This window comes from Vulpes lagopus, chromosome 1, assembly GCF_018345385.1.
Source record: "Vulpes lagopus strain Blue_001 chromosome 1, ASM1834538v1, whole genome shotgun sequence".
NCBI classification, from domain to species: domain Eukaryota; kingdom Metazoa; phylum Chordata; class Mammalia; order Carnivora; family Canidae; genus Vulpes; species Vulpes lagopus.
Genome location: NC_054824.1, coordinates 180,546,698 through 180,564,819, shown reverse-complemented (window position 1 = coordinate 180,564,819; position 18,122 = coordinate 180,546,698). Strand labels below are relative to the sequence as shown.

The window sequence follows — 18,122 nt, the reverse complement described above, 5'->3', positions numbered from 1 at the left end:
AAACCATAGGTATCGGGATCCCTGGGTGGTGCAGCGGTTTGGCGCCTGCTTTCGCCCCGGGGCGCGATCCTGGAGACCCGGGATCGAATCCCACGTCGGGCTCCCGGTGCATGGAGCCTGCTTCTCCCTCTGCCTGTGTCTCTGCCTCTCTCTCTGTCTCTGTGACTATCATAAATAAATAAATTAAAAAAAAAAAAAAACATAGGTATGGCTCAAGTAGCTCAGCAGATGTTACCGTTCACGGACACAAGGAGCAAAGAGAGGAGCAAGCAGATTGGAAGACTGATGATGAATTCAGTTTGGGGTATATGATGAAGTTGAAGTACCTAACAGATGTCTCAGGTGAGCAGTCTAGCAAGGTAGTTGGCTGTGTTTGGAGTTTGGAGAGTAGTACAGATTTCAGAATTTGACTTCTACATTATTGCCATTCGTGTGATAATTGAAGTCGTGGGAGTGACAGGATCACCCAGGAATAATGTAGAAAATGGGTAAAAGAAGAGGATCTGCTTGGGACTCAAACCCTGAAGAATGTCAACATTTGAGAATATTAAGAAGAGAAGCCAAAACATAGTAGTAAGAGAGAACAAGAAAAACTGATCAAGAAACCAAGCATGGGGGAGAGGAAGAAAAGAATGCTCAAATTTTAAATGCTGCCCAAGAAGTTAATGGTTGAAATAGGTTAACTGCATGTATTAGTTAGGGTTATGGTCAAATGACAGAAAAGCAAAATAATCTTAGGAAATTTTAGCTATTTTTGTCATATGTAATTAAATTTAAAAATCATTTTACACATCTAGTTTTTAACATATATCAGTAGACTCAAACTTTAGTGCACATTAGAGTCACTTGGAATTTTTAAAAATACTGATACCTGGCTCCCACTGAATACCAGTGTGTTAGTATTCAGGTTTGTTTACGTTAAAACCACATTAATATAGTCTGAGTAAGTCAGGGACATCACAAGAGTAATTTTGACATTCATATCATTCTTGCCTGTCAGGTGACTTCTGGAGCCTGCTCCCTTCCTCTTCCCCTACCCCATAAGGGGTGGCTGCAGTATTTATTGTAGGTGTTTTGGATCTTGACTCTGTTGCCTTCCAGCTTTGTGGTGTAACAGGTCTCTTCTTCCCCAACATCAATTTCTGTTATGAGAGATCTATAAAGAATAAATAAGTTATCTTTTCCATTTATTACCTGCACATTCACAAGTTACTCAGTTTCTCTTGATTTACTCATCTCTAAATTATATAATGATATTATATGGTATTATATAAGGTCTTATATGGTATTATGGTTTTGTAAGGACCTACAGTGTCCCTTAGTACAGTGCTAAGGGCTTAATAAGTTATAGCTGTCACTTAAACATTTAGTCAGCCGTAAGGATGCAGAAATTGGAAAAACTGATAGTCCTATGATAGAGAGTTGCTCTCAGCAATCTGCTGCAGCCTGGACACAAAACCCAGGATATACATAAGGGAGGTAGGATGGGAGGTGGGAAAGATTCCAGGAAGTAGGGTAATCAGTGTGTTCCTTTCCCTTCTGTTCTTCCAGATGGATTGAGAAAGTGAGAACAATGCGCCTATATGGCTTTTCAGACATTGTACACATATTACAATTTAGAAATATTTGTTAGGATTTTATTAGTCTTAGCTCTCAGCCAGCTCCAGGTTATATGTAATAAAGCACATAGTAGGTGTTCACTGTGGTTAGCCCCACTGTTCTCAGAGGACTCATATGTATCAGCAATGAATGATTAGAGTAATAGAGTTGTCATGTGACGGTATTTCTGCAATTGATTTTTGTCTACTTAACCTTACTCTAGCTGTCTTTAATACTGATTTTTCTTCAGTTTGCAAGAAAACATATCTCATTGCATATTTGTTAAATTTCTGTATTTAAAAGGCTGTGTGGAGGAGCTATAAAGCCAGGAAATATTTACATCAAGTGAAAGCTGCCTGCAAGATTCAAGCCTGGTATAGGTATTGGAAAGCACGTAAAGACTATCTAGCTGTATTAAAAGCTGTTAAAATCATTCAAGGTTGCTTCTACACCAAACTGGAGAGAACACGGTAACATATCATAGCTATGTGTGGGGAGAGTACGATGGTTATCTGTGTGTATGTGGTAGCCAAGTCTTCACATAAAATAATACTGCATATTGATTTTTCTTTAAAATATTTGCTATGGTTAACTTGTATGGTTTGTTTTGTTAGCGTTCTCCATTAATGAAACAAAGTATATCTCTAAGACTGAGATTGAGATAGAGCCTTGATATAATTCAGTAAAAAATACTTAATCAAACTTGATTTGAGTTCATAGGGATCAGGGTAAGGATGGGACGGATGGGAAGTGAAAAAAATAATCCAGTAAGATCTTGGTTTCCTTATTAGTGCGTTGGTACATTTTGTTTGTCAGTTTAGCAACTGGCAAAATTTGCTTTCTAACTCATTTTTTTTCTTTTCTTTTTTACCTTGCCCTCACATACCTTAATGATGAAGACCTAATTACCAACTTATTTATATTCATTGTATTTTCTGATTCCTAGTTCATTTGTTTGAGACACATTTTCTAAACTCTTACCAGGTTATCTATATTATTTTTATTTCATAATATAAGGATTTCTCTCCAGTTACCAGAATTAATGAATTATTGTATCAGTGGTGATTTTAAAGATTGTTTTTTGAGAGCACACTAGTGTAAGAAGAGTTTTTTGGTAGATTCCATGGATAGAAGCTCAGGGCTTACCATATAAAGATATAGTTGCTGCCCTCAGGTGTTAACCAGTGTCTGGTTTATTTTCTAAGAAATGTGGCAACATGATGTTAAGTTAAATCCATTCTAAGGTTTTATGTATTATCACTATGTTGACACAGAAAGTTTAATCTCTAGCCCTCACTTTCTAAGTTCTTCAGTTCTACTTACAGAATATTTCTTTGTAGATATTTGCACGATGCCAATTTTCCTTTCAAACAAATGTCCATCTCATTTGCCTGATGCTATTAATCTCCTAAGTTCTCTTTGGGACCCCCCTCCTGTCTACTTAATTACCCACTTGCAATATGGACTCAGATTTTATACCCTGCCATTTTCTTTATCTAGGCTTTGTCTAGGTCTGGATAATTGTACTTTCTTTTGATCCTGCTCAGAATTCTTTCTCATTCTAGAAATTCATACTTCTTGCCACTGGAATATGCCAATTTTGCCAACTACAAAACTTTTCCATGTGTCAGGTGTGTGTGTGTGTGTGTGTGTGTGTGTAGAATTCTGAATGCTACTAATTTAAATGTAAATTATACTTTTCCACTTTATTTTCTTTCTCTAGTATTTAGCATGGGGGAGGTATGGACAATAAATACTTACTGAGTAGATTAAAGAAATTTGTAATTGCTTTTCAATAACTGCTTTTTAGGTTTCTGAATGTGAGAGCATCAACAATTATCATTCAGAGAAAATGGAGAGCTATACTTTCTGGAAGAATAGCTCGTGAACACTTCTTAATGATGAAAGTAGGTGCAGAAATTTAAAACCAGCTCATTTGCAAGGAACTATTTTAGGAAACAAAACAAAAAATGAAAAAATGTTTTTTGTTAACTATACATTTTAAACACATTATTGCAGTCAATTAAAAATCATTCACCCATAAAAATGTTTTTTATGAATATTTTTGTTTATATATTTATATTTACAAAATATTCTCAAACCCAAGTTTGAAGTAACTAATTTTAGAGTAAATAATTTATTTGGAGGAAGCATATTTTGTCTATTATAAGTCAAATACTTAATAAAGTCTTTAAGCTACAATTGATCTATTAAAAATATTTAACATCAAAGTTTTAGAATAGCTGTAGTACCTATAGCTTTTTATTAAAGAAATCAAAATTAGTATGCTACTTATAAATTTCAGCATTCATCTAATATTCCCTATTAAGTAGCCATTATTATTATACCTACTAGTGTATATTTACTAATTAGATCCTCATAATCACCCTCTGAAGTAGTTATTAGCATACCTATTTTACAAACCAGGAAACTGAGGTGTAGAGGGGTAAAGTGACTTGCCCAAGGTCATTCAGCCAGTTGGTGGGGGAATCTGTGTTGTAAAGCAAACCTAGTTCCCATTTTAATTTATAGACTTTTTCAGATGTCTTAGACTTTGGTTGTCAGGATGTTATATAACTGAAAAATCTAAGATGCGCTGGTTCTAAGATGTACTTTATGGTTCTTGCAGCAACAAACATCTTCTCTGATAGCTGTTTATAATGCGCATTCTGTTCTTTATACTGCTAACATTTTTATTAAATGTATTTGTCCTGTGGTAATATTAGTCCTTTTCTCCCTCACAATGAGAAGTATCAGAAGATGGGAGGGAAAGAGTACCAGATAGATCTAACAACCTTGGCTTGTGCCTTAATAAAAACTTAATTTTTAGCTATAGACCTATATAGGTTAGAAATTATATACCATCACCTTTTCTTGTATATGAAATAATGATGTTCTTAAGCTAAAAGTGTAAAGAAAAATCACAATTATACCATCTCATTTTACATTGAGAAATTCAAAACCTCCAGTGGGCAGAAATTATTAAGCCTCTTTCTATTAATGTCACTTGCAAATTTTTCCTTATAGAGACATCAAGCTGCTTGTTTGATCCAAGCGAATTTTAGAAGATACAAAGCAAGGCAGGTCTTTCTCCGGCAGAAGTCTGCTGCTTTGACCATACAGAGATATATACGAGCCAGGAAGGCCGGAAAATGTCAAAGGATAAAATATGTAGAATTAAAAAAATCTACAGTTGTTCTACAAGCACTAGTGCGTGGTTGGTTAGTAAGAAAAAGAGTAAGTATTTTTAAGTAGATATCTCAGTTTTATGAAATGAAAGTATTTGATGTTGAGGCACCTGGGTGATCAGTGGTTGAGCATATATGCCTTTGGCTCGGATTGTGATCTTGGGGTCCTTGGGATCGAGTCCCACATCGGGCTTCCCGTAGGGAGGCGCTTCTCCCTCTGCCTGTGTCTCTGCCTCTCTGTATCTCTCATGGATAAATAAATAGAATCAAAAAAAAGAGAGAGAGAGAGAAAGAGAAAGAATTTGATGTTAAGAAATTTTAGGTTTTGGAGAATAATTTCAGAACTAATATAACCATTAACTTGAATTGATTCAGCTTCTGCAGAGCCATGTAACAAGATCACTGGCTGCTGTAGATTTTTGTTCTATGAGCTTGTTTCACATTGATGCTCACCTAAGGTGCAAACTAAATTTTCTCTTGTAATGAATCTTAACAAAGGAACTGAAAGTAGGTTGAGGGAAGAGCTCCACATGAGAAGGAGGTTGTTGTTCAAGTAGCCGTTTACTTCACCAAGCAACTCTGAGGTGTTATGAGCTACAATTCCTCTGTAACTTCCACATCTTCAGCAAGAGACTCCCTCCTAGAGAGTTCATGACTTTTTGGTGTCCAATAAATATATGAAGCACTGGCAAAGACAAAATCCTTAAATTTGAAATTAAAAAGAAGAAATATTTTATATTGTGTTCATTAAATATAAAAAAAATAAATAAATAAATATAAATTGGAGGTCTAAAGGCCACTATAGAGTGGTTCTGCTACAAGAGTCCTGTGCTAGATTTGTGTAAGACTACCCATGGGCAGCCCGGGTGGCTCAGCGGTTTAGCGCTGCCTTCAGCCCAGGGTGTGATCCTGGATACCCGGGATCAAGGCCTACGTCAGGCTCCCTGCATGGAGCTTGCTTCTGCCCGCCCCCCCCCCCCTCTCTCTCATGAATAAATAAAATCTTTAAAAAAAAAAAAAAAGACTACCTAATAATTGGAGAAGTTGATTCAGATAATTTTGTCTGACTTACTATGACCCTCTCCAGCAGTTGTGCTTACAATACTGTAATTTTTTTTGAGTTTAGTATTCATATACTTCTTTCATTACAGTCAAAGCTTTAATTAACTTTTTGTGTAGTCTAGTTAAATTAAATACTGTTCTTAAGTGCCCAAAATATAAGTTTGCTTTTTATACCCTACATTAAGAGTTACACATGTGGAAATACTGTATAGTAAAGGATTATAATCACCTTGAGTTACAATGTAAGTATGATGTTAATATTAAAAGTTAACTTATTGCTAATTTATATAATTTGGTATTAAGGATATAAAAAAATATAAACATTGATCAGTTATCTTAAGAGTCAAATATTTGATTAATCTTTTATTTCTCATATAGATTTTAGAACAAAGAACCAAAATCAGACTTCTTCACTTCACAGCAGCTGCCTATTATCACCTGTCTGCTCTTAAAATTCAAAGAGCATATAAACATCACATGTCTATGAAGAATGCTAACAAGCAGGTTAATGCAGTCATCTGTATCCAGGTTAGCTTTTCTTTTGGAGCAAAACTATATAGTTTTTGTTATACATTTTCTATTTTAATAAATAAATTCCAAATACCTTATGCTAAGGTCATACAGTGTTTTGCCTTTTGCTTATAGGATGACATATTTAGGATGGCTTGATGGGTTAGAAATCGGTTGATGTTTTAAGGCACAGGAATAAATCTGTGAATTACTTTCTGAAATAATTGTACTCATTTATACTTGTAGCAAAGTCTAAGGGTACCTGTTTCCCTACATTCTTGCCAACACAGAGCATTAAAGAGTCTGATTTTTGCTACTTTGATGAATGGCCAATTGAATCTCATTTTTCTGGATTTCCTTTGATTGCTATCAGTTCTAAAAAATGTTTCACGCGTTGACTATTCAAATGATTACCTGTGGATTGTGTGCTTTTAAAAAAAAAAATGTGTGTGTTTCATATACTTTGCCCTTTTCTCTTTTGGATGTTCTTATTTGTTATGATTTATAGCAATTACTTATGTATTCTGGATAAGAACACTATTTATTAAGATATATGCAAAGTATTGAAGGAGAAAGTAATTTGCAGAATGACACATACAGCTTGAAAGAATTTGTGTCAATTGTGAAATGAAGGTTGTGTTGTGCAAGGTTAAATTCACACACACACCCGATGAGGATTGGAAGATTTGCACCAAGCGGAGTGGAGAAGTAGTGTCACTGGGGAGGGTTGAAAGGTATTTCAGTATAATGTTCTGTTTATTTCATTTGTGTATTTATGTGTATATAGGTATTTATTTCAAAAACCAGAAATAAAGAAAATCTCTATGTTTTAAACAGAGGTGGTTTCGAACAAGATTACAGCAAAAGAGGTTTGCTCAGAAATACCCTAGCATCCTCACAAGTCAGCATGAAGTTCCAGAATGTATGAGCCAGCAGAATAGAGCTGCATCAGTAATACAGAAAGCAGTACGCCGTTTCCTCCTCCGTAAAAAACAGGAAAAATTTAATAATGCAATCAGTAGAATTCAGGTAACTGGAAATATGATGTTAGTTCCAGACTTTGGTTTATAATTCACCTACATGGTATCTAACATTTTATAAACACAGTCACATACGTTTTAAAAAGCTGAGGTTCTCCAGTTGAATAACTCATAAATACTGTATCTTTGCTAAGTCCTTCATTTTTAAATTTCCCTAGAGATATTTAGGATTAAGAGATAAAAAAGTATTTTGACATTTTAAATAGATTTAGACATCTGTAGTCCATGAATGATGTTTTGGGTTATATACAGGGATATTATATTTATTTCTTTTCAGAAAAATTGATTTTGTTGTTTATTAGAACGTGAATTGAGGTCTTATTTGCAATGTGTCTGATTATATCCTATAAATTTACTGAAATACTTATTTTGTAGAAATAGATGTAGATAGAAGTTCAAAACATCATGGGTTGTAATCTTAAAATTACTGTGTTTTGTTCCTTTAAGGCATTATGGAGAGGATACTCTTGGAGGAAGAAAAATGATTGTACAAAAATTAAAGCTATCCGACTAAGTCTTCAACTTGTTAACAGGGAGATTCGAGAAGAAAACAAACTTTACAAAAGAACTGCACTTGCACTTCATTATCTTTTGACCTATAAGCACCTTTCTGCTATTCTTGAGGCCTTAAAGCACCTAGGTTAGTTTGTTTTAACAATATCTTGTATAAATACAGTTAGAAATGCATTTTTTTCCTTTGAGTATACAAAGGATGTTATAATACTGTATTAGCTAAAACTTCATTTTGTTGCTATGAATTTATCTCTCTCTCTCTCTCTCTCTCTTTTTTTTTTTTTCCCTCCTTTCAGAGGTAGTTACTAGATTATCTCCACTTTGTTGCGAGAACATGGCCCAGAGTGGAGCAGTTTCTAAAATATTTGTTTTGATCCGAAGTTGTAATCGTAGCATTCCTTGTATGGAAGTCATCAGATATGCTGTACAAGTCTTGCTTAATGTCGCTAAGGTAATTTTCCATTTTAATAATGAATTGTTCCTTGCAAGAAATCTGACCCAGCAGATTAACTTCATATTTGCTCACCGCTAGAACTTAGATCACCCAGTTAAAAATTTATTTATGTGCAAGAGTCTTAGGGGGAAAAATATTTAATCTGTTAACATAATTGTACATAGAAACACTTTTTATGGTGTTATTTCTTCTATCTTTATGTTATTAGTAACAATGATTACTAACATTTATTCCTACATGCTAGTGTTTTTCATGCATCTTTTAATTTAGTTCTTAAATAATCCTCTAAGGCAATTTGTGTTATTATTCCTATTTTATAGAGAAGGAATGATAATTCTTATAGAAATTAAGTCTCCTGCCTAAGCACTTCATTGTGATAATTGGTAGAGCTGAATTTGGGTCCTTTTTTGTCCACCTCTAGAGCTAGTGTCCACTCCGTTGTATCAAAACACTAGAACCTCTTATAATCTGCTGTCACTTAATTATCCTGTACATAATATTCTATATAGGTATTAGCATTAAGTTTTTTGGCTTTGGACTGGTAACAGATATCTATACTAAACTAATGCATGCAATCGAAAGTATTGAGATGACAAATTTATCTTCCCCACCCAATCCCTCAGCCACAACTTAGAAGATTTTACCTGATATTTTCTTACTGAGAAGTGGTGGTTTAAGAACACAGACTGATGCCACACTGCCTGGGTTTGAATCACAGCTCTGCAGCTTATTATAGGTTACTTAGCCTCTCTCCACTTTACTTTCTTTAACTGTAAAATGGGTATAGTAATAATTTCATAGTATCTACCTCACAATGCTATTGTGATAATGAAATGAGTCCATATATATATAATATGCTTCATATGTAAAAGTGCCAGATAAATGTTAACTGTTAATAAGGTTTCGTTATCTTTATCTTAGTATCATTGGCATTATTTGTTCCCAGGTAAATTTCAACATGAATCTAATGATACAGTTAGGTAATTGAGGCAGGAAAAATATATTCTTAGTCTTTATTTTATCCTATGATGAGCTATCACAAGTAAGTTTTTCCTAAGAGGTTCTCAGTAAAATTGGCTTGTCGTTAATCTTGTTTTTATTTACTTTAAGGTGTTCACATTCAAAGATTTTAGATCTGATTCATATTTTGTGGAATTTGGGAAGAAAAAAACCATTAAAATGCAGACATGAATATAAAATGGATCCAGAAACGATAGTTTTACCAAGGAATCATTTCATGAAGTCCTTTGCACTTGCTGTATTAGATCAAAAACTTTTTGAACTTTTTTGCTTGGGCTATTTCTAAGGCTACATGTGTTTACTATAATGTTTGCTTTTATTCTGTTCTCTTCAAGTATGAGAAAACTACTGCAGCAGTTTCTGATGCAGAAAACTGCATAGATACACTGCTGGACCTTTTGCAAATGTACCGAGAAAAACCTGGTGACAAAGTTGCAGACAAGGGTGGAAGCATTTTTACAAAAACCTGCTGTTTGTTAGCTGTTTTATTGAAGACAACGAATAGGGCCTCTGTAAGTACCAGTTCTCTTGCTTTGAGGTTATCTTTCTAGGTTCTAAGGTCTGAGACTTTCACATTTTTCCTTCGGTAACTATCCCAATTTAAATAGGGTTTTGTATATGTTCAAACCTGCCTTTTGTGTTGATATAGGAGGTGTTTATGTGTTGTGTTGTGTTGTGTGTGTTCTGTTGATATAGGAGGTGTTTCTAATGTATTAAACTGATTTTTTTTTTTTTGTATTTTTAAATTTAAATTCCAGTGTAGTTAACATACGTGTTCTATTAGATTCAGGTGTCTTAGATTCAGGTGTATAATATAGTGATTCAGCAATCTATACATGACTCTGCTCATTATAAGTATGCTTTTTATTCCCTTCACCTGTTTCAACCATCTGTGTATATATTTTTAGTGTAATTGGTACCATAAGAACAAATCACTCTGAAATTTGCTTTTTTTCATTTAATATGTTTTTCTAAGCTTTTTTGGTTTTATTTTAGAGAAAGTGCATGAGTGGGAGGGGGCGCAGAGAATCTTAAGCAGGCTCCACACCTAGCTCAGAGCCAAACGTGAGCCTCCATTTCATGACCCTGAGATCATGATTTGAGCCAAAACCAAGAGTTGGACCTTAACTGACAGAGCCACCCATGCACCCCTCATTAAATGCATTATTAATACATCTTTCCTTTAAATTGCTATACAGCTATGAATATGAATACACTGAATTTTATTAAGCCATTCTATTGAAAGATACTCCGATTTGGGGGAAATTTTCATTATTACATTTACATAATTTATTATATTTATATTCTTATTTTGTTAAGCTATGTATAAGGATATTTATTTGTTTTAATTTTTATTTTATTTTATTTAAATTCAAGTAATTAGCATTTACCATATTATTAGTTTCAGAAGTAGAGTTCAGTGATTCATCAGTTACATATAACACCCAGTACTTAAATTGTATCACATGCCCTCCTTAATGTCCATCACCCAGTTACCCTATCCCTCCACCTGCCTCCCCTCCAGGGACCCTCAGTTTGTTTCCAATGGTTAAGAGTCTCTTATGGTTTGTCTCCCTCTCTGATTTTGTCTTGTTTTATTTTTCCCTCCTTTCTTTGCTCCTCTGTTTTGAAGAAACTGAATTTTAAAAATAAAATTTATTACCATTATATGATTAGCCATTTCCCATTTACTTGAGGGAAGTAACAAATTATCCTAGTAAGGTAGAAAACCAGGCCTGTGTGACTCCTCATCCTCTTGTTGTAACCATAAATACATTTCAAGCTTTTCTGTGGTGAGACCCTCATAGGATTCTGGCCTTCATCCTGAGAACAAAACCACTGAAGGATTTTACACAAGGGAGTATGTTGTAGTTTAAGTTCTAACATGACTTTGGCTACTGATTGAAGAATGGATTTGAGAAAGCATGTGTGGAAGTAGGGAGACCATTCAGGAAGGAGAGAGGTATAGCTATGTAGTGGTCTAGGCAAAAGACTGTACCTGACCTAGGGCTGTGAGAGATAGTAGATAACTTTGGAAACTTAGAGAAAGTTCACAGGACTTGGTAACTGGATATAATAGGTATAAGGACTATAATAATATTTACCTGTTTATTCAGTACGGAGTTAGGTGTACAATTTTTTAAATATTTACCTTTTTATAATTTTCTTGCAAATTAAAAGTTAAACGTCTAACTGCTGAACTTGGAAAACATGGCTTTTATTTTGTTAAAGATTCATAAGTTTACCGTATAGTGGTTATTATGGCTGATTTTACTAGCAAAGAAGGGATCCAAAATTTTTATTAGTTTTAATAAATGTACATTTTCTTTTTTAGAGTGTTCGAAGTAAGTCCAAAGTTGTTGACCGTATTTATAGTCTCTACAAGCTTACAGCTCGTAAACATAAAATGAATACTGAAAGAACACTTTATAAACAAAAGATGAATTCTTCTATAAGTACTCCCTTTATTCCAGAAACACCTGTAAGAACCAGAATAGTTTCAAGGTAAGCAATAAATGAACTCTGTAGTTTCGTGTCACTGTTCGTTCACTCATTCATTCATTTAACATTTATTGAGTACATACTATAAGCAAGATACTGCGCTTGACAATGGAGAAACAACATATGAATAAGAATAGAATCTTCAGTAAATCTAAAGTAGACAATCTCAGTAAATAATGAAGTAATAATACTGTGGCTTAGGGTATTTAATAGTCATTTGATAAATTCCTTGTATTAAATAGTTAACTGCTAAGTCTAACAATTAGCTTTTTATAATAAGCTTTGCTATATAAGTTTTTTTTTTTTCTTTCATGTAGAACAAGCTATATTGTTCAAAGCTGCCAAAAATCCCTCCTGGCTACAATACCAACTTCCAGCTCCTCTCCTAATCTCCCTAATACTTGAAATTTCTTCTTCTAAAGAAGTTCTTTATGAGACCTTGTACTAGTTTCCCTAGAGCTGCTATAACAAATTGCCACAAACTTGGTGGCCTTAAACAACAAACAGTAACTGATTCTTTGACAGTTCTTGAAACCAGAAGTTCAAAATCAGGGTGTCAGCAAAGCCTTACTTTCTCTGAGGGCTCTAGGGCACTATGCTTCCTTGACTCTTCCAGTTTTTGGTGACTCTAGGTATTCCTTTGCTTGTGGCTGTATAACTCCATTTTCGGCCTCTGTCTTCACATGGGCCTCTTCTCCTCCCTCCACCTTATTGGATTTAGGGCCAGTTCAGGTAATACAAGATGATCTTATCTCAAGATCCATCAGTGAGGTATATCTGTGGAGACCCCTTTTTTCAAATAAAGTAACATTTACAGGTTTTGAGGATTAGGATGTGGACATATCTTTTTTGGGGAGGCTGGTCATTCAGTCAACAGCAGACCTAGAGAGATAATAATAGTAGTTTAACTAGTTTAAGACAGGTAGCTTTAGAAATTCTTTTAAATGGGTATTAGCTTATCTGGTTAACCAAGCAGACACCTCTATCAGTGTGAGAGTAAGAATCCTATGGAGCTGCCGTAAGGTGCTGAACTTGTGATTATTGCATAGCATGGAGTTACGTAATTTCAGGAGAATCACAGTAAGCAAATAAGTGAATAAAGTAATTAAGATTGTGGTAACTGCTAGGATAGAGAGTAACTTACAGGACCTGCTAAAATAGCATCACTGGGAAACTGGGATGTAATTACAAGAAATAAAAGTTGAAAGGACAGAAGATAGGGTGGGAGGGGGCATTGAATCATGGGTTTTATTTTGGGTAAGCCTAAGATACCTGTGACAAATTAGAGGAAAAGCCAAGCAAGCCATTAGAAAATCAGGGCTGTGGTTCTAGGCAGAAGAATCAGTTGAGAGATTGAAATTCAGGAATCATCAAATCACATTTAAGGCTGTGGTAATAAATGTGATCACCTTAGGGGAAGAGAATACCTAGAAAAGAAATTCCCAAACCAACCCTCAGAACCCATTTCTCCAGAACTCAGACAGAGAAAGAACCAGCCAACAGCTCTGAAGAAGAATTGGTAATTGGATAGAGGATATTCCAGAGTAGTGTCACATCAACTGTGTGGAATACTACTGAGAGGTTGTTAGATAAGGTCTGAAAAATGCCCATTGGACTCAGCAAGATGGAGGCTAGTGGGGAGGTGGTGACACATACAGATTGAGGATTGAAAAACAAATGGAATATTTCATATGAAAAATTCATGAGTTTATGATGATACTAAGGGGAAAAAATCGTTGGTTACCCTTGAAGGATGCTACATAAACAACTCGTGATGCTTACTATGGGTAAAAGGAAAGAATCAAGTGTGTCCCATTTTTCTTGTATATACTGTATAGGGCAATCAAATGGTTGATGTCCGAATTCTCTATTTAAAAAATTGTTTAATAAATGCAGAGAGAGAATGAAACTATCCCTATTTTGTAGCCCCTAATGAAATAATAGGTCTTCTCTAGTCCATGATTTATGCAAGTTTGATAGCAAAGCTTTAGATGAATTAAATTGATATAGGTGACAATAATCAAATCTGTTGATGAATCTTGGCATCACAAAAAGATAAGACCACCAAGTAGACCACCCGGAGAGACCAGGTACACAAGACCATCTGAATATGAGTCTTGTCACAAAAGCAAACCTGAACACCTCATGCCTTTTTGTGCTACTCTTAAGTTCTTACTCCCAGATCCATGCCAGGCTGCAAACTCAGTTTCTGCTCTGAATTGCCAGAAGTTCAGACGCTTTGAGTCAGCATTTAGAAACTTCTCTAGTAATTTAAATATTCTGTTACATAGTTTTTAGAGTCATGTATATTAGAATACAATTTACATACAAAAACTGGTTTTCTAAAAAAAAAAAAAATGGTTTTCTGTTGTAGAGAACTCCAGCAACATCCTTCTGTTAGATGTTATAAATTAGAATTATAATACTGATTTAATATATAAATTTGTTATTTATTGAATTCATTTTTGGTCCAAAATTCAAAACATTAGAACTATGACTTTTACATTTTGCTGAGGCAAAGAAAATTTTATTTAAAATGATTAATTTAGCATTTTCTGGTTTTACCTTATTAAAGATTTAATTGATTTTGATGAACTATGTTAACTCACGATATTTAATTTCCTTCTTTCCTTCCTCCCTCCCTTCCTTCCCTGTCTCCATTTCCATCACTCAGCACTTCTCTACAAGGCATAAATCCTACAGTGTTGACAATGCACTATTTTTTGACCTGAGTTACATAGTGGTTAGCTTTATAATTACTAATAAACTGTATAGTAGTTGTAAATTGGATTTATGCTTGCATATTTCACGGTATAACAAAAGAGAGCCTACTTGCTTTAAACATATTATGAGGACCATTTCTACATATGATTTCTATTTAAGGGACTGATAAATTTTAATACCAGTTATGTTTTTAAAACTATAATTAACATAAGTGAATAGCTTCTCCTTTTTTTCAACTGAGAAAAAATATTTATATCACACCAAAGTTACTTTGTGCCCCTTTGCAATCAGTTATCTCCTTTTAACCCCTAGATTTTGGCAACTGCTTATCTTACTTCAATACTTTTAGTTTTGTGTTTTTTACATTGTTACACAAGTGGAATCATACAGTATACAGCTTCTTGTGACTGGATTTTTTTTTTTTTAGTTTAATCTTTTTGAAGTTTATTTATGTTGATGCATGAATTATAGTTTCATTCCCTCTTGTCACAGAGTACTGTTCCATTGTATGGCTTTACCACACTTTGACCACTTACCAATTAAGAGATGTTTAGATTTTTAACAGGAAATAAGAAGATGCAAATGTATAACGTAGTAGAGAGTTATGTGAGAAAGATGATGAGCCCCCCTCTGATGGATGTTATTTTCCTAATGAAGCATGAGATTATAAGCATCAGCTCAAAAGCAGACCAGGGAGGGTATGCAGAGACATTTGAAGAGAAGAAAGGAATAAAATGATCATCTTGGGGAAAGAGGAAGGAAGCATACTAGGCAATTGCAAGCACTCATTTAGTTTTGTAATTATTGACATAAAATCAATCAGCCTGTTTCTGCAGTCTTTCTTTTCCTCCTGTTCAGCTATACAGGAATGGAGAAGTCTGATATTTGGATTCAGCTTGGAATCCAAATAGAACTTTCCATATGAATTTAATAGGAAAGAGAAACAATAGAATGAATGAAATTTGCCAAGGGGATTCTATTGGTGGACCTACACTAGATAAGGAGGGAAGTGATGTCAGCATTATGATGGGTGATAGGTACATGTTGAGGTCAATGAATTAGAGATCTCATGGGGTGGAAGATTAAATACAGTAGATGTATTAAATCAAACAACATGGATGAATCAGAAGTGGTGGGAGAATGGCAGTATCAGGTTGAGAAGTCAGTGGTGGGGTACTTGCTGACGACGAAGGCTATTATGTGATCATGGAAGATGGGGTCGGTTGAGGTAGAACAGAAGGAAAGGGGGACAAAACTGACAGATGAGATTGTTGGATTTGGGGCTAGCTACAAGGATGTTGAAGTTACTGAGAATGGTGGCAGGAGCCGAGAAGACCAAGAACCAAATTACAAAGAACAAAATACCAGGAGTTTATTAGAAGACCAGAAGGCAGTAGTAAGAGAGCTAAATAGCATAAGCCTCAAAGGAGGAAGGATGGTGAGAAATAACCTGACAGTGGTAAAAGGCAGTAACCTCTCAAACAGGTGAAAGGGTTGTAAGGAATCTGAAGTGTTCAGGAGTGGCCACATTTTTGTTAAGACAAAACAGTGAAAGTAACTCTTTTAAGGGAAGAACTCTGTTAATCCAAGATTTTTATTCTTTTCACAGACTTAAACCAGATTGGGTTTTGAGAAGAGATAACATGGAAGAAATCACAAATCCCCTACAAGCTATTCAAATGGTGATGGACACACTTGGCATTCCTTACTAGTAAATAACATTTTCAGTATGTACCGTAAAAAATACTAAAGCTAATCATGGATGTGTAAAGTGTTTTTGGCTCTCCTTTGTACAGCTTCTAAAATCTGACTCTGTATTAAAATTAAAATATATATATGTAACAATATCTAAACTGTTTCATAATCTCTGTTGTTTCTTTTATTATTTTATAGCTTTATGCATGTTAGAAACCACAATGTCATAAAATATTTCTAACACTATTATTCATGTCTTTTGTCCTAAAATATTATATCAGTCTGAATATAATCATATTCCAAAAGGGAAAAGAATAGCTTATACTCTCATTTTATAGATAAATTGAAGCATTTTTCTAAAACAAATTTTGGAAATATGAGAGTCTGCCAACACACTTAGAAGTGACAAGAGGATAAAATTATCTCACGATGCTCTAGACAACATCTCCATTTATTTCCCTAACTGGACCATCCAGATAGGCTAGTGAGCTCCTTTAGGGAAATTAAATTCAACCTGCCCCTTTATATATATACTAAAAGCCCTTCACTTTGAACTGATTGGAGTTATAATTTGACCTAAAAAGAGCATTTTGTTGCTTGTAAGAGAAACTTGTCACCAAAATCATATACATAGACCTGATCATGATTAGGTGTTGAAACCTAACTTGTTATTCTCAAAAGTTTTGGGTCACTATTACCAGTACTAGGCCACTGTGATTTCAGGACCACAGAAGCCTAATTCCAGTCGCTGTTTGAAATCTGATGGCATCCCAAAGTCTGTTTATAAATGAAAGCCATAAAAGTTTTTAACTTTAAATGAATCAGTGGTAACTAAAAATGCAGAGATCATTTAACTGGCTTACTAATTTGTTAGAATGAGGATTAAATGTAATTAGTCTGAAATTGGCTGAGATTTGGTTAGGATGGCTCTAAAGACCATTTTGGTGTATTAGAATATATTGAAATTCACTGTAGAATTTTTACTTCTTTGCCATTTTTTTTCTTCCAATAAAGTGTTGTAGGAATTCTTAGTATTTTTCAAACATTTTTGTTGACTTTCCCAATGCTTTGCTTTTCTCAAAATTTCATTTAACAAAATCTTAGTATAAGCAATCTTGGTAAATTATACCACCAGGATATAATGTTTATTGGTATTAATTTAAGATGGTTATGACCAAAAAGTATTTCTATATAGTATACTGTATACTATATACTGTAGTATATGTCATATACTACAGTATACTATATGACTTCCAGATGTTAAAATTTTTTCTATTGTTGAAACTCAGACTAAATTTTTTTTTTAAGATTGGTTTATTAGAGTGCACATGCACAGGAGGCGAGGGGCAGAAGGAGAGAGAGAGAGAGAATATCTCAAGTGGATTCCCCACTAATGGGGAGCTCTTTCCCACAATCCTGAGATCATGACCTGAGCTGAAACCAAGAGTTCAACATAACCACTGAGCCACCAAGGTGCCCCAGACTAAATTTTTAAAAATTTTATATAATATCCTACATTTATATGAAGAACATTCCTTCTAAGCTATGTGATAAATCTGTATCAGGATTCTAACACCTAAAAGCCAAAAGGCCTGTCTGTGTATTTGTGGGTGGTTTGGAAGACTAGTTGAGAAGTAATTAAACCTTTTACTTTAGGGGTACCTATTTTCTATTTTCTACAGAGATATACTACATTATATTAAAGAAGGAAAATAAACGTATTAACTGCAATCTAATTTTCTTTTACATGAGTTTATTATGGGGAAGTTAGAAGAGTTTCAAATTAACCTTCTTATTAACTGTTATTAACCCAAA

The 18,122-nt window shown here is 34.4% G+C and overlaps 1 protein-coding gene across 4 annotated transcripts in view; it reads left to right on the top strand.

The window, feature by feature from the left end:
• ASPM (assembly factor for spindle microtubules) overlaps positions 1 to 16,459 on the top strand; it is a 69,107-nt gene extending 52,648 nt beyond the window's left edge. For all 4 annotated transcript variants that reach the window (XM_041743933.1, XM_041743686.1, XM_041743853.1 and 1 more), the window contains exons 19-28: positions 1,903 to 2,069; positions 3,410 to 3,506; positions 4,627 to 4,836; positions 6,228 to 6,377; positions 7,197 to 7,388; positions 7,847 to 8,039; positions 8,209 to 8,363; positions 9,722 to 9,898; positions 11,722 to 11,891; positions 16,222 to 16,459. In XM_041743933.1, coding sequence (XP_041599867.1) covers positions 1,903 to 2,069; positions 3,410 to 3,506; positions 4,627 to 4,836; positions 6,228 to 6,377; positions 7,197 to 7,388; positions 7,847 to 8,039; positions 8,209 to 8,363; positions 9,722 to 9,898; positions 11,722 to 11,891; positions 16,222 to 16,324 — 1,614 coding nt within the window. In that variant the 3' untranslated portion in view covers positions 16,325 to 16,459. The remainder of the gene's footprint in view (positions 1 to 1,902; positions 2,070 to 3,409; positions 3,507 to 4,626; positions 4,837 to 6,227; positions 6,378 to 7,196; positions 7,389 to 7,846; positions 8,040 to 8,208; positions 8,364 to 9,721; positions 9,899 to 11,721; positions 11,892 to 16,221) is intronic.
• The last annotated feature ends 1,663 nt before the right edge of the window (positions 16,460 to 18,122 follow it).